Below are 17,579 nucleotides of genomic sequence, written 5' to 3'. Positions count from 1 at the left end.
GACTTCCCTCCAGCCATCATCCCAACAGAGAATGAACTTGGAACATCATGGACCGAATGGACTCGGCAGCATTATAGGGATTGGTCCATGCACTAAGAAAATGATTTTTTCCTCTTGGTCTGTATGTATATGGATGTATATATGTGGGAGAGCGATGGTGTATTGAAAATGTGGGATCTGAGCACGACGTGAATGGTATGGAATAAGGGGTGGATAATGTCCTGGGTTCAGCAGTAGCAGTCATGTTTTTTCCTTTGTGTTAGCTGGTGCAGTGCTGTGTTTTGACTTCTGGTTTGAGAACAGTGTTGGTGAAGCCGATGTTTTCGGCTGTTGCTAAGTGATGTTTACCCTGACCAAGGACTCTGTGAGGCTCATGCTCTGCCAGGGAGGAGGGGAAGCTGTGAGGAAGCAGAGACGGGGCACCTGACCCGGGCTAGCCGGGGAGGTATTCCATACCACAGCACGGCATGCCCGGGGTGGGGGGTAACTGGGAGTTACCCGGAAGGACAGGGGCTTCCGGGTGGAACTCGCTTTCTTGGCCGGTGGTATCGTGTTCTCTTCGAGGAGTTGCACTCTCTCGATCCTCCTCCCCGTTCCTCCAGGAGCGGGGAAGGGGAGAGCCCCGGTGCAGGGGGGGGGGGGGAGACGGACACGGACCTTGATTGTTGTCAGCTCGGCACCACTCACTGGGAGTGAGTGAACAAGTTACCTGACTGGGTTTAAACCACGACAGCTTGACAACCCTTTTGGTGAAGACATTGTTCCTAATATCCAACGTAAGCCTCCCCTGGTGCAACTTGAGGCCGTTTCCTCTTGTCTTATTGCTTGTCACTGGGGAAAAGAGACTGACCCCCACCTCACTAAACCTCCTTTCAGGTAGTGGTAAAGAGCAAAACAGCCCCCATGACCTTTGTCTTCTCCAGACTGAACACCCCCAGCTCCCTCAGCCATTCCTCATCAGACTTGTGCTCCTGAACCTTCACCAGCTTTATTGCCCTTCTTTCCATTACATGTTGTCTTCCTCTGCCTTCGCCTTCAGTTCTCAAAGGCAGCAGTCAACTTCATTTTAATCGAGTTCACATGCAGAAGTGTGGTTAATCAAGGACACACACAGTTATGCTTGCAAGACTGAGCCTTGCTGTTACAGAAAGTTCAACTTCTGTGCTCACCTCTGCCTAATCTCACTCATTCCTTACACTACATTATCTTTCTACCTTAGAGCCAGGATGAAACAGGCATGGAAGAGATGCCAGTTTTTAATGCATTTGTGAAGGGTTTTATTGCCTAAGTAAAAGCAGGGGGATCAGTATTGCCAAGAAGTACTGCAAAAGCACAGCAAAAGTAATAAAAAAAAAAGGGTTACTTTCCACTGCTACACACAAATGAAGACAACAGTTCATTTCCTAGAACACTGCATAGTTTCTGAAAGCATACAGATGCCTGAGAATTTGCAATGAATCCCACAAATCTGTTTTCTTCATCTGAAAAAAAATGGAGGATGAACCCTACAAAACCAGCTTAAGGCAAACAGGAAACAAATTTTGTAAGGAAAAAGGTGTCATACACAACTGCATTAAATGATAAAAACTTACCATATCTTGTGTTTTTCAAATGCCCTCAAGTTTAACTCTGCCTCACAGTGAAATGGGTCACCAAGTTTTAACTTAAAAGTCAAGTATTTCAGCTACTTTTCTGCTGCTTATTTGGATTGAGGATGGTAAAGTTACACATTAGCGACAATTCAGGTTACTCCTGTACAAAACAAAAGTTTCAGTACTAACTCCAGGCTGAGGTTGCCCAAGGCTGCAACCAACTGTAAACTGCAACCATTTTCTTCTGTATTTCTATGACACAAAGACACACGGACAAAGCCATATGAGTGTTTCAGTGGGAACAGAGCATGCACAGAGGCTGTACCCAGTTACAGGATTTGTAAATTCATGGTTGTGGACTGTATTCATAAATTCTGTATATGGCCAGGTGAAACCTAAGAATACTGTAAAGAGATCCCTGTAAAGAGATCCTTACTGTAAGCTGGGTTAACTAAATCATGCAAGATCACAAATGGAGTCAGATAATTAACTACACCCTGCAGCAGAATTACCAGAAGTGAGTGCACACTCCTGGAGTCATACCATCTGGCAAATGGATTCTAAGTAAAATGTCAAACTACTCACAACGTACAGGACATGGTTACATTGTCATCCGTTTCTACACTGGTAAGAAAACAAAAGTGTTCCCAGCATCTTGAAAATTCCGGCTGCATCTTTGTTTCTCCCTCTAATTAAACGAATTTAATCAGAGATAATAGATCTGATAGACCAAAAACAGTCTTATGCAAGAATTACTGTGTGCTGCAAACCTAGAATTTCTGGCTCTCATGGTTAACCAACAAAATTGCTGACAGCTTTCTGTAGCAATCTGACAGCCTGGAAACAAATTATGAATTTCAGTCTCATTTTTCTGAACTGTTCCACACACTGAAGATTATACAGTCATTCTTACTACAGCTCCAACAAATATGAGGACTTTCATCAATATTCTGAAACCTCCCCTTAGGAAAGCTTCTTTTTTCTGACCAGCAGCAGTATTTATTAGATCTTAGTCTCAGAACAAAACTGGTTTCATAATCTACCTTGCCAAATGCAGCAACCTTGCTTGTATACAGAAGTTCAGAAAGACCCTGAACCAGGACTGTGCTACCTGAGGCTATTCAGGCTTCCACTTACGTTCTCTAAATAGGAACGAAAAAATCTTTCCCCCTCAGTCTCATTTTTGCATTCATCCAAGGCCTGTCCTACTTAATTTCTGCAATTGCTAGAGACTTGCAAATCTACTTGATGAGAAGACTAAATTTGCCTCAAGGGTGTACATACAAGCTAGCCTTTTTGTGTTCTGAGAAGGAAAATGGTGATGTCCTCATCAGAGCAGTAAACGGCTGAGAGGTGAACGTGAGAAACAACTTACATTTTGTTTAGTCTCTGCACCTCAGCACAGTTCTTTCAGCACCATGTCTTTTAACTGTCCTGTTGTTTTGAGGCCCTACAGATACAAATTACTCCTTTATTTTGAAAATCAAAACTGGCACTGAAATGCATCACCCCAAAGTTGATAACTAAGAAGGCAAATGAAGGGGGTACATCATGGTAGTAGAGATGCTCAACTCTATCACCTTCTACCTCTCTGGAGTGGAAATACATTTGCATCCACCAACTCCAATTGTTATGCCAATCCCTTCTTCTCAGAGGAAAACAAAAGGCTAAACTGAGGGGAAGGGGAAGCATCACCATATTTGCTTAAATATAATCCAAGTTCAGGTCCTACCTGCATGCCATACAGGCTTCACAGAATCTACAGTCTGAATCAAAGAAAAAGAAGAAGAGCTTTGTTTCTCATCTACAATGCTTTGCTGTTAAAGATGGGGAAAGTATTTACAACGGCAAACTTAGAAAGCAGAATGGCATACTTAAACAGAGCAAAACATCAAAGATCTAAATTTCTCCACAGTCCAGAAATGCATAGAAAGCCTGTAAAAAGTAGGGTGGAGAGAAGGGAAGGGAAGAAAACCATACCCTGTTATTTTATCAAGTGAAAAATAATCATTTAAGATTTCCAGACTTCTAGTTACACTGCATAATGATGAATATGTATTGCACTCTCAGTTTCTAACACAGTCAGACCCCTGTTTTGCTTCTGAACAAACAGTTACAGGAAAAAAATTGTTTAAAATATTTCCACTTTAATATTCCCCTTTTAAAGCATCCAAAGTTAGGGGAAATTAAGTAAAAAGAAAAAAAATTCTTTTAGTATAGTAACACTTTCATTACATCTGTCTTTTGGCAAATGTATTGCACTAGCAGGCTTAAAAAAACAGAACATTTATCAGTTACCTTTTGTCATGAATTTGCAGATAAAATTCTTCAAATACATGTATTAAGAAGGAGCAAAATAAACAAAGTATTGATTTCTTACAAGGAATCTATACATAGCATTCACACTGAAAAAAAGAGCTCTGCCAAGAAGTCTTTAATGGTTAAGAATAAAATCATAGATTAAATAGAGAGAAGGAAAACCAAGAAAAAAGCAAAGCCTTCCATAAGAAACTGTAATTAGATAACTGAATCTAATAAAATATGTGGAATGGAGTTACAGGAAAAAAAAATAAATTATAACTATCAAGAGAGAACACTGGGCAAGAACAGTTTATTTATCCTAACAATTTTCAACTATAATTGTTAGCTACAGATCATGTGTAAGAATACACAATAATAAATACCTTTTATAGTAATGCGCCTTACTGGTTCTTCCTAGAAAAGAGGTATAGGAGAAATTCTTTAAGAATACACTCCTTATGTCCCTCTGCAGAGATATTTGGCACCAATAATGTGACATTTCTGAAAGCTTCAGACTTTTTCTACAGCCCTTATTAATCTTTTTTTTATATGGCTCCTCTGGTTATAAAAAATACCACAGCTTATAAAGATCTGGACTAGATGGCCTAAGGTATTACTGCTATTAACGGGGGGGGGGGGGGGGGAAGAACATGAGGGTGTGTGTCTATGTGGCTGATTATTAAATATATTACTGAAGAAAACAGACATTAAACACACACAGCACTTTCTGGGAACAGTCTTTGTTTGCAAATCAAAATCATAATTAGCAGCACAGATTATCAGGACTATTCATTTGTGCTCCCTCTACTGGTTAATTCACCCTATAGACACAAAAATAATTGTCAAGAAAACCTAGACTGTTGTGTTGCAACTCAATGGACCCCAAAACCTGAAACCAAATTATGTTATTAAAGAAAAGCCTCATATACAGCTGATGTTTTTACACATCAATCAGTCCTAAATGTTACCTGACCTCAGAAATGTCAGAATGCAAGCAAAAAGGATCTTGCCGTTCAAAAATATGTTTCTTATCACACCAGCTTGTTTTGTGTGCTTAGTTCACAGAAATTCCACTTTCCTTAGACACAGAAATGCAATTAAACATTTCAAATTATGAATCATTGCAAGAAGTTGCTGTTAATTGGATTTTTAATTGAAAGCTCCTTTTTTTCTCTCCTTCTTATACAAAGCACCATCAGCAACTAAGTGGCACAGCAGCCTAGATCAAAAGACAACTAGGGCTGGAAGGCAGGGTTTGGCAGCCCGTCTGATCCAGCCCCTGCTCACAGTAGGGCTATCTGCATGCTTTGCTCTAAATGATCAGGGACTTGTCCCTTTGACTCTTGAGTATCATCAAGGCTGGCAACTCTGAAGCCTCTCAAAGTACCTCATTCCTCACTTAATAGTACACACAAACACACACACACCCCCCCGGCGCCACTGTGAGAAACATCTCACAGAATATGCAATATGTTTGTTAGATACAAATCAAGCTAATTCAGAGTATAAGCAAACAGCAAATTTGTAGCAAAACCCAGGAAAAAGAAACAAAAATCATGGGATCTAATCACCACTACTACTAGTCACAAGCAGCGTACTTCCTGGGCAATGCAAATGTCACTAGCAGCTTGGATCACCTTTAAGAACCAAAGACCACCTTACTTTTTCATTTTGATGTTATAATACCTATGGGATTCTGCATTTCATCTGAAGCTTACAAAATATACTCTATAAATATTTATATAGCATATAGCAGATCCTCTGACTCTCTTCATTCCATGAAGCACAAATAACATTCACATATCCACAGGTTTTCTGATTACTTCTCCTGAAGAGATAATTTAAATACTAATTTAAAATGTCAGATTCTGACAGAGAACTGTTTAAATAATCTTTAAGTGGAGTGAGGTGTAGTAAGAATTAATGTATTAGTAGAATTACTTTTAGTTAGCAGAAGTGGAAAAAATGGCCATTTTTATTTACCTTGTGAAGTACCGGGTGGTTTTTTATTAATAGGCCTCGGATTTTTAGATGAGCAAGACAAACTTCTATTGTTCTGTACAGATTAGAAATGTAAATACTTCACACTTCCCACTACGATCGACTTCACAATTGATTCAGAGCATTATCTCAACAAAGCAAAGAGCCCATGTGACAAAGAGCACTACTGCCCTCTAATGAGCCAGACGTCAAAAGCTCCTCTGAAACAGCACTTCGTGCCCTCCCTGAAAAAATTCAAGTTGCTACATCCATGGATTATCAGAAAACGTAAAAAAAAAAAATGGAATAAATAAGATAAGTTCATGCCAAATTATGCTCCAACACTTCTGTCAGTATATAAGTAAATATTAACCAATCTTAAACCTGTTCTATACAAGGATGTAATCATTCAGGAAAAAAAAGCCGTAGTTACCTTTACACCAACCCAGGCTTTTACATTTTAGTATCTGTAGTGTGAGAGCATCCGTATGTTTTTCTTAGAATCATACAGAATTACAGAATCAGCTAGGTTGGAAAAGAGCTTTCAGATCATCAAGTCCAACCTTTACCCCAGGACTTTCAAGATCACTACTAAACCATGTCACTGAGGGCCTCATCTACATGGTTTTTGAGCACTTCCAGGGATGGTGACTCCACCACTTCCCTGGGTAGCCTGTTCCAATGCCTGATCAACCTCTCTGTGAAGAAATATTTCCTAACATCCAATCTAAACCTCCCCTGGCACAGCTTGAGGCCATTACCTCTTTCCTATCACTTGTTTCTTGCAAGACTGGACCAATATCCATCTCACTACAACCTCCTTTCAGGCAGTTGTGGACAGCCTTCTCTTCTCTGGACTAAACCCCCCCCCCAGTTCCCTCAGCCATTCCTCATCAGACTTGTGCTCCAGACCCTTCACCAGCTTCACTGCCCTTCTCTGGACCAGCTCCAGCACCAAAATGTCTCTATTGTAGTGAGGAGCCCAGAGCTGAACACAGGATTTGAGGTGCAGCCTCACCAGTGCAATACAGGGGGCTGATCACTGCCCTGGCCCTGCTGGCCACGCTGCTGCTGATACAGGCCAGGATGCTGTTGGCTTTCTTGGCTGCCTGGGTACAAGCTGGTTCATGTTCAGAGGCATCAATCATCGCCTCCAGGTCCTTTTCCACCGAGCAGCTTTCCAGCCACATTCCATGGAGTTGTGGCCCAAGGGCAGGACCCAGCACTTTGCCTTGTTGACCCTCATACCACTGGCCACAGCCCATTGATGCAGCCTGTCCAGATCCCTCTGCAGAACCCTCCTATTCTCCAGCAGATCAACACTCCCACCAGAGCTGGTGTTGTCTCCAAATTTACTGAGGGTGTGCTCAATCCCCTCATCCAGATCATCAATGAAAATATTAAACAACACTGGCCCTAATACCAAGCCCCAAGGGACATCACCAGTTGCCAACTAGATGTGATGCCATTTACCACCACTCTTTGGGCTTGGCCACCCAGCCAGTTTCCAACCCACAAAAGAATCCACCTCTCCAGGCCATGAGCAGACAATTTCTCCAAGAGAATGCTGTGGGAGACAGTGTCAAATGCTTTACTTAAGTCCAACTAGACAATGTCCACAGCCTCATCAGCCAGGCGGGTCATCTTATCATAGAAGATCAGGTTCATCAAGCAGGACCAATATTACATTGCTCAATCTAAATGCCAGTTACAAGTTTATTCTAGACTTATAATTACTGCAACATAATTCTGATCTCCGCATCTAATTATACACACAGAGAAGAAATCAAAAAAAATCCACTTGCTGATTCTGTTTGTAAAGGAAACAGACAAACTTTGTGTTATTTTTCCCTCATTTTTTAAAAAACTGGTTTGCCACAGAATTTAATCTGTATGCAGTGCTGCCCAATGCAGCTTGGACATAGAATACTGTCTAGTTGCTGTATTTGCATTTCAAAAATACATATTGCTGTGAACTGCTGAAAAACACACAACTCCTGCAAGTCCTGGTGAGAAGTACAGACATAAGCTGTGCATTCTACTATTCCACCATCTATCAGAAATTCCACTCACATTAGTAAAATTACTGTAATGCAATAAATGCAATGCTAAAGCAGAACTGAGTTCTGACTTTTCCCTTCAAATCTCTTACAGAATCACAGAATCCTAAGGGTTGGAAGGGACCTCAAAAGATCATCTAGTCCAACCCTCCTGCAAGAGCAGGGTAACCTAGAGTACATCACACAGGAACTTGTCCAGGCGGGCCTTGAATATCTCCAACGTAGGAGACTCCACAACTCCCCTGGGCAACCTGTTCTAGTGATCTGTCACTCTCACAGTAAAGAAATTTTTCCTGATGTTCACATGGAACCTCCTATGTTCCAGTTTACACCCATTGCCCCTTGTCCTATCACTGGACATCACTGAAAAAAACCTAGCTCCATCATCCTGACACTCACCCTTTACGTATTTGTAAACATTGATGAGGCCACCCCTCAGTCTCCTCCAAGCTAAAGAGTCCCAGCTCCCTCAGCCTTTCCTCATAAGGGAGATGTTCCATTCCCTTAATCATCTTTGTAGCTCTGCGCTGGACTCTTTCAAGCAATTCCTTGTCCTTCTTGAACTGAGGGGCCCAGAACTGGACACAATATTCCAGATGCGGCCTCACCAAGGCAGAGTAGAGGGGGAGGAGAACCTCTCTTGACCTACTAACCACACCCTTTCTAATGCACCCTAGGATGCCATTGGCCTTCTTGGCCACAAAGGCACATTGCCGGCTCATGGTCATCCTCCTGTCCAGCAGGACCCCCAGGTCCCTTTCCCCTTCACTACTGTCCAGCAGGTCAGCCCCCAACCTGTACTGGTACATGGGGTTGTTCTTCCCCAGATGCAGGACTCTATACTTGCCCTTGTTGAATTTCATCAAGTTCCTCTCCGCCCAACTCTCCAGCCTGTCCAGGTCTCGTTGAATGGCAACAGAGCCCTCTGGTGTGTCAGCCACTCCTCCCAGCTTAGTATCATCAGCAAACTTGCTAAGGGTACACTCAGTTCCCTCATCCAGGTCGTTGATGAAAATATTAAACAGCACTGGTCCCAGCACCGACCCCTGAGGGACTCCACTAGTCACAGACCTCCAGCTAGATTCTGCCCCACTGACCACAACTCTCTGCCTTCTTCCTTCCAACCAGTTCTTGATCCACCTCACTACCTGATCATCAAGCCCACACTTCCTTAGCTTATCTATGAGGATGCTGTGGGAGACACTGTCATTCATCATTCATATAAATACATCATTAGCACAGAAAGGCTGCAAGTGATGACTAATATCTTAACTGCACACATGGTAGAAAGTTGCAAGCTACTAAGCATTAAAGGTGTAAGAGGTACCAATCACCTGCTAGGTGATAAAAATAGATTAACTACAGAGTTATAGAGACCTAAAATAACCACATTCATATTTCTGCATTATATTACAGTCCAAAGAGTTGGTAACACAGCTGTCAGCCTACCCAATATATATACTATCACATCGGTACTTCACAATTCCAAGTGCTTACTATAATTTTATAAAATACAAAAAAAAAAAACCACAGGCAAGGCTAACAATGAACACGAGTTCCAACTGATGCCTCAGAACCTGGAACAGAAGAGCATCACCACAACTCACTCCAACTCTGCCAGGCATGCATTTTCTTACCTTTGAGTCTTCATTGTTCACTCCCAGTTCTAGCACAGCTTGAGGAGACTTCAACTTTGCTTGCATGGACTCTGCCAGTTGGAGATTAAGCTGCCATCCAATTGTTTCAAGCTATAGAATACAAATGCAGATTACAATCAGATGGTGAAGAGCCATTCAGGTCAACTTTCAATGTTGTGCATGGTCTGTGTCAGTGAACACAATGTCAGGCTCCTCAAATCTTAAGCATTTTTATGCAATGCATATTCTGCAACTTCTCCTGGATTCCAAGACAGATTTGCTTCTCTCTTGTGCTATTTATCATTCCAGCTGCCTGTGACCACTCAAAATAAAGCAACTTCATACGCTTCAAATCTGCTGGAACCAATCCACAAAACATAACTAAAACAAGGTAGTTTCCCCTTCTTGTGGAAGTTTATCAGCAAAGCTGCAGATTCGATTTCATATTTATTTTTCATTTAGGAAAAAGAAAAAACTACCAGTAAATGGTAAACCAGCTAAAAATCATAATTTCTCAATCAACAGATCTACTCATGTGTGTTCTAGCATATACTGATGTTAATGACAAAAATAATTCTGTTCTTTTTAAATTGTTACTATTGAAAAGCCAAAAACCAGTTAAGTATGTCAGCAACAGAATTTTAGCAGAAAGCTACACAAAAATACATTTTAAATTGCTTTCTAATCCATTAATCTAAAATTATACTCTAACATTATCAAGCTACATCTCATGCATAAATGAAATATACAAGAACAGAGCTAAAAGTCACAGAATCATAGAATTGCTAGGGTTTGAAAGGACCTCTGGAGATCATCTAGCCCAACTCTTTCGTGAAATAACCTACTAGGCCTTCTCAAATAAAGAAAAGCAGAAAACTAAAGTCTTCCCATCTGGCAAGCTAATTTGTATAGAAGTTCTTTTTAATCTTGTGCCTCTCCTCTGCTAGAAAAGACTATGTCCGACTTGGTAAAAGTGAAAGCGAACCACATCTCAGTTAACCTCTTGCCAGTCCAAAAATTCAGCTAAAATCGTCAACAACATAAAGCCCTCCCAGAGGCACTGTACTCTGAACAGGAGAGAAGCCAATACATGCCCTACATTCTACGGTGTCAGTAATCTCTAGATCAAAAGATAAGAAAGAAAGTGGCAGAAACATCTTCTACGGGCTCAAAGAAAATTTCCAAAATTTGTTGCAGCTATGCCATTTACATTTACACATTAATGTCTTATAATGCATTTCTTTGTATAATTGCATCAACATTAAGCCAATTATGTAAAAAACACTGAAAGCCATACAAATAAGTATACCGAAAGGAAAATTACATGTCATGACCTATCAACCACCCCTTCGAGTCCAAGATGGTTAAGGTGTTTAGCCAAGGCCAAACAAAGTTAATGTAAAGAGAGAATCTCAGGCTGACTTTATGCATACAGGAATCAGACAATAGGAAGAACTTCACCACATTTGCCTGCAGTCGGTAAGCTGCTCGGCAATCAATGCCCCTATTCAGGCTTCATTCTGCAGTAAAAATAAGGAAACATATTAATCAGGTCAATGAAAGCATGCTTACAACACAAACGGCCACAGCTAAAACACTGTAAATGTGGCCTAGTTCATTTTGTGGTAGACATAGTTTTAGTATGCCCACAGCCAATGAACTAAGTATGCTTTAAAAGACAAATTTTATAAATTCTAAAAGCAGATTTATTTTTAACCATAATTCTCTGGTTTGATTTCCTCTAAATAAAAGGCCATTGACAAACCCAAAAGTACAGTGCAGTACAAATTAGATTGTGTGGATGTGCCCAAGTCAGTCTAATAATAGACAAGTGTGCTGGACAGTATTTCAAATCCTCCAGCAACCTACAGGAGAATCACAGCTGGAAAATGGCTTTTGTCTCCATGAATTTCAACCAAATCAAATAAATAAATCACTTCTGCTTCGCTAAAGAGCGGAAAGATCTTGGCATCCTGCCCTACTAGGTTTTCAATCAAGAAGATCAGTTCATAGAATCATAGAATAGTTATGGGTGGAAAGGACCTTAAGATCATCTAGTTCAAAGCCCCCCGCCACAGGCAGGGACACCTCACACTACACCATGTCACCCAAGGCTCTGTCCAACCTGGCCTTGAACACTGCCAGGGATGGAGCATTCACAACCTCCCTGGGCAACCCATTCCAGTGTCTCACCGCCCTTACCATAAAGAACTTCTTGCTTATAACTAACCTGAACTTCCTGTGTTTAAGTTGACCCCTTGTCCTAACACTACAGTCCCTAATGCATCTCTAAAGCCCCCCCTTCAGATACTGGAAGGCTGCTATGAGGCCTCCACGCAGCCTTCTCTTCCCCAGGCTGAACAGACCCAACTTCCTCAGCCTATCTTCATACAAGAGGTGCTCCAGTCCCCTGATCATCCTCATGGCCCTCCTCTGGACTGGTTCCAACAGTTCCATGTCCTTTTTATGTTGAGGACACCAGAACTGCACACAGTACTCCAGGTGACATCTCGCAAGAGCAAAGAGGCAGGATCACCTCCTTCGACCTGCTGGTCATGTTCCTTTTGATGCAGCCCAGGATACAGTTGGCTTTCTGGGTGTGAGCACACACTGAAGCCTGCTCATGTTCGTTTCCTCATCGACCAACACCTCCAAGTCCTTCTCCACAGGGCTGCTCTGAATCTCTTTTTTGCCCAACCTGTAGCTGTGCCTGGGATTGCTCTGACCCAGGTGTAGGACCTTGTAGGACCATTTTAATGGAAGTTGCTAACTTCACAGAATCATAGAATCATAGAATAGTTAGGGTTGGAAAGGACCTTAAGATCATCAAGATCCAGCCCCCCTGCCATGGGCAGGGACACCTTACACTAAATCATATCACCCAAGGCCTCATCCAATCTGATCTTGAACACTGCCAGGGATGGAGCATTCACAACGCCCCTGGGCAACCCATTCCAGTGCCTCACCATTCTAACAGGAAAGAATTTCCTCCTTACATCCAATCTAAACTTCCCCTGTTTAAGTTTTAACCCCTTACCTCTTGTCCTACCACTACAGTCCCTAACAAATAGTCCCTCCCCAGCATCCCTATAGGCCCCCTTCAGATACTGGAAGGCTGCTATGAGGCCTCCACGCTGCCTTCTCTTCTCCAGGCTGAACAGCCCCAACTTTCTCAGCCTGTCTTCATGTGAGAGGTGCTCCAGTCCCCTGATCATCCTCATGGCCCTTCTCTGGACTTGTTCCAACAGTTCCATGACCTTTTCATGTTGAGGACAGCAGAACTGCACACAGTACTCCAGGTGACATCTCGCAAGATGAGGGGGTGCAGGATCACCTCCTTTGACCTGCTGGTCACGCGCCTTTTGATGCAGCCCAGGATACGGTTGGCTTTCTGGGCTGCAAGCGCACACTGAAGCCTGCTCATGTTCATTTTCCCATCAACCAGCACCTCCAAGTCCTTCTCTGCAGGGCTGCTCTGAATCTCTTCTTTGCCCAACCTGTGTTGGCTGGGATTTCTCCAACCCAGGTGTAGGACCTTGCACTTGGCATGGTTAAACTTCTTAAGGTTAGCATCAGCCCACCTCACAAGCGTGTCAAGGTCCCTCTGGATGGCATTCCTTCCCTCCAGCATATCAACCGAACCACACAGCTTGGTGTCATCGGCAAACTTGCTGAGGGCGCACTCAATCCCATTGTCCGTGTCAGTGACGAAGATGTTGAACAAGACTGGTCCTAAAAGCAATTCCTGAGGGACACCACTCGTTACTGGTCTCCAGCCCGACATTGAGCCGTTGACCACAACTCTTTGTGTGTGGCCATCCAGCCAGGTCTTTATCCACTGAGTGGTCCATCCATCAAATTGATGTCTCTCCAATTTAGAGACAAGGATGTTGTGTGGGACAGTGTCAAACGCTTTGCACAAGTCCAGGTAGATGACATCAACTGCTCTACCCCTGTCCATCAGTTCTGTAGCCCCATCATAGAAGGCCACCAAATTGGTCAGGCAGGATTTCCCCTTAGTGAAGCCATGCTGGCTGTCACCAAGCACCTTGTTGATTTTCATGTGCCTTAGCATGCCTTCCAGGAGAATCTGCTCCAAGATTTTGCCAGGCACAGAGGTGAGACTGACTGGTCTGTAATTCCCCAGGTCATCCATTTTCCCCTTCTTGAAAATGGGGGTTATATTTCCCTTTTTCCAGTCATCGGGAACTTCACCTGACTGCTACGATTTTTCAAATATGATGACCAGTGGCTTAGCAACTTCATTTGTCAGCTCCTTCAGGACCCACAGATGGATTTCATCAGGTCCCATGGACTTGTGCATGTTCAGGTTCTTAAGATGGTCTCGAACCAGATCCTCTCCTACAGTGGGCCCAAGGTCTTCATTCTCACAGTCCCTGCATTTGCCTTCCAGGATTTGGCTGGTGTGGTCAGAGCCTTTGCCAGTGAAGACTGAGGCAAAGAAGTCATTAAGAAACTCAGTTTTCTCCAAATCCAGGGTAGCCAGTTCTCCTGATAGCTTCTGGAGAGGGCCCACGTTGTCCCTAGCCTGCCTTTTATCACAATGGACCTACACAATCCCTCCTGTTATCTTTCACATCCCTAGCCAAGTTTAACTGGGCCTTAGCTTTTCTAACCTGGTCCCTAGCTTGCCAGACAACATCCCTGTACTCTTCCCAGGCCACCTGTCCTTGATTCCACTTTTTATAAGCCTCTTTTTTCCCCTCTAAGTTTCCTCAGCAGTTCCTTATTCACCCATGGAGGTCTCCTGGCCTTCCTGCTGCACTTCCTTCTAGTCAGGATGCAACAGTCCTGAGCTTGTAGCAGGTGATCCTTGAATAACAACCAACAGCCTTGGCCCCCCTGCCCTCTAGGGCTATACCCCATGGAACCTTACTAAGCAGGTTCCTGAAGAGGCCAAAGTCTGCTCTTTTGAAGTCTAGGGCAGTGAGCTTGCTGCATGCTCTTCTCACTGTCCTGAGGATCCCAAATTCGACCACCTCATGATCGCTGCAACCAAGGCTGCCGTGGAGAGTCACATTTCCAATGAGCCCTTCCCTGTTGGTGAGCACGAGGTCAAGCATGGCACCTCTCCTTGTCGGCTCCTCTATTACTTGCAGAAGGAAGTTGTCTTCCACACAATCGAGGAACCTCCTGGATTGCTTGTGCCGGGCCGTACCATCCCTCCAACAGATGTCAGGGTGGTTGAAGTCACCCATGAGGACACGGGCCTGGGAGCGCGAGGCTGTTCCTATCTGTCTACAGAGCGTTTCATCCACAGAGTCCTCTTGATCAGGCAGTCTGTAACAGATCCCCACAGTAATGTCCCCCCACAGCTGTTCTCCCTAAAGTTCAGTTGAGTTAAAGAACCCTATGAAAAGTGAAAATTATGAACAGGAAGGACCCAAATGCTGACATATAGGCTAATGGCAGAAGCATCCCAAAGCAGGCATCAGGAAACAATACCATCTATTTTGACAAAACACCTACTCACTAAGGTAATGGAAACGGTGAGCAAGCTCTGGAATATGATGGCTCTTCATATCACAGTCAATAACGTTCAAGCCCTACACTCCTGAATTTAGAAATCACTTTCTCACAGTTATTTCAACAGTTTATTGTAGTAACACAGAAATCAAGCCTTAATCAGGTTAGCAGCTTATCCAGGGTTATAAAACAATGCCTCTAGAGACAAGAACAATATCCCAGGAAGCCTGAATTTTAAAAACTTTCCTAAAGCTCCCAAACAGTGTAATGTATGTAGCATAAAAATCAAACCATCCAAAGTAAAGAAATTCAAATTTATGCCTTCTATTTCACTTTCAATACACATCTGTCTAGGAATATTGTAGAAGGCTCAAAACAAATACTATATATGTGGTAGCACAGTGGCCTGAGTTTATAGCTGAACAGCTGCCATAACTCTTTTTATATTGCTTTACCTTAAAATGAGTTTGTTTTCCTGTATAATTCATGCATTGTTTCTGTTTTAAATATAGTTCTATGAGAACAAGTTTTGATTAACAATGAGCATGCTTCCTAAGGCTTCAAAATGGTCTATTTGTTTTCTTGAAAGAAAAATATATCACGTATTTTGCTATGGTTGTGTTTAGCTAAATGACATTCAACATCCTGAAATACCAATTACCTTTTGAGAGTGGTGACATGCTTCTACACAGCACTTGTGTCAATGCATAGCATTTGGTAACCATGAAGCGGTACATATTTTGGAACTTATTTTTTTTTAAAATGAAAGGATTAAAACATTATTTTAACTTCTAATATAAAATTTGATATAGAAAACAAATGTTGGGAGACACTATATGGAGCCAGAATCTGCAATATATTACCTGAAAAGCATTTACTGGGGAGGGGGAATGTATGTCTCCATAGCTAGCACGAAAATAAAACCATGGTTTTAGTTACTGTCTTAGCTTCTTTTTTACAATTTCTTATCAGTAGCTTAGAAATATGCAAGCTACCTTGCCACTACAACAATAAACACTTCTGAAAACATACTGTAATTTAGTGCTGTAAGTTGTCACTGGTATCTCTGGCACTTACTAAACCTCAGGGTTACATTTAGAAAATAAAAAACAGGTACAGGAATAACATAAATGCTAAATAAAACCAATATTAAGCCCATATGAAAATGCTTCAGATATACTCCCTGAACCCTATGGCAAATGATTCAGGACAACAAAATGTGAGGAAGCTTTCAACAGCTCTAGTAATCCTCAGTTCCCATGTCCATTTTGTTCCACTCAGGCTTCTGATGAGGATACCATGACAGCTGGGAGTAACAGGCATGCAAGAACCAATGCACTTCTTCCTTCCAGCACTCACTCAATACTTACCCATAGAAAAGTTAAGGTGTTATACCTACTAAACCATCCCTATATCCCCTACATAGTGCTTCCCAGTGATCATCCATGCTTGTCCCAGGGGCAGATCCATGATAGAGAGCTGCCATATCCCCTAATTTGACAGGATCTGACTCTTTATCCGTAGGTCACTAACACCTTTAGGGGGATGGCCTGAGGCAGCCCCTGCCCTGTAGCTGTTGCGCAGAGGTAGGGGACCAAAAAGACGACGAGGGTTGGAAGCGAGTTCCGGGTCGACGTCGTGGGAAACCCTCCCCCCTTCCTGCCCTGCTTCCCCAGGTGTCCCTCCATAATAGGTTCGAGGCCCTGGATCTTGAAGGAGAGGTAGGTGAGAATGTGGGGCAAGGCCAGCCCCACAAGGCCACATAGGAAAAGGGAGTCGACTTTGCACCTCAAGACTGCCTCTGTTAAGAAAGAAAGAAGGGTCATTGTAGTAGGGGATTCCCTTCTGAGAGGAACAGAGGGCCCGATATGCAGAGTTGACCCTCATCATAGGGAAGTGTGTAGTCTGCCTGGAGCCCGGATCAGGGATATCACCAGGGCGCTCCCCAACCTGGTGCACCCGACAGACTATTACCCGCTGCTGGTCTTCCAGACAGGTGGGGAGGAAGCTGCTTCCCGCAATCTGAGGGGGATGAAGAAAGACTACAGGGCCTTGGGGCGGATGGTGAAAGAGTCTGGGGCTCAAGTGATCTTCTCCTCACTCCTTCCATCTTCCACTGATGATATGGGAAGGAATGGGAAGATTCAGTTCATGAACAATTGGCTTCGAGACTGGTGCTACAGGCAGGGCTTTGGATTCTTTGATAACGGCTGGTTTTATAGGGCACCAGTCTGGACAATGACAAGTGAGAAAGGTTTGTCTCACAGAGGGAAAAGGATGCTGGGGCACGAATTAGCAGGGCTCATTTGGAGAGCTTTAAACTAGATTCGAAGGGGGATGGGGTTGTAGCTGGGCTTGCCCCAGTGGGGCAGCGCTCCAGAATTAATGAAGACTGGGAGGCCTCCTACAATCCTAGGGTGAAATCGGTGTGCTCAGCTCGCTCCCTGAAATGCCTGTACACCAATGCGCGCAGCATGGGAAATAAGCAGGAGGAGTTGGAAACCTGTGTTAAGTCAGGAGAT

The 17,579-nt window shown here is 43.1% G+C and overlaps 1 protein-coding gene across 1 annotated transcript in view; it reads right to left on the bottom strand.

Annotated features, from left to right (window-relative positions):
* Positions 1–17,579, bottom strand: part of COMMD10 (COMM domain containing 10) — a 130,883-nt gene that overhangs the window by 92,222 nt on the left and 21,082 nt on the right. The window contains exon 5 of the mRNA XM_057430831.1: positions 9,571–9,681. Within this exon, the coding sequence (XP_057286814.1) occupies positions 9,571–9,681 (111 nt within the window). The remainder of the gene's footprint in view (positions 1–9,570; positions 9,682–17,579) is intronic.

This window comes from Pezoporus wallicus, unplaced genomic scaffold (genome assembly GCF_028554395.1).
Source record: "Pezoporus wallicus isolate ANWC-B61680 ecotype Strahan unplaced genomic scaffold, APGP_CSIRO_Pwel_v1 contig_7000, whole genome shotgun sequence".
Lineage (NCBI taxonomy): Eukaryota > Metazoa > Chordata > Aves > Psittaciformes > Psittacidae > Pezoporus > Pezoporus wallicus.
Note: the sequence above shows the minus strand (reverse complement) of the source record. Positions and strands in the feature narration are given on the sequence as shown.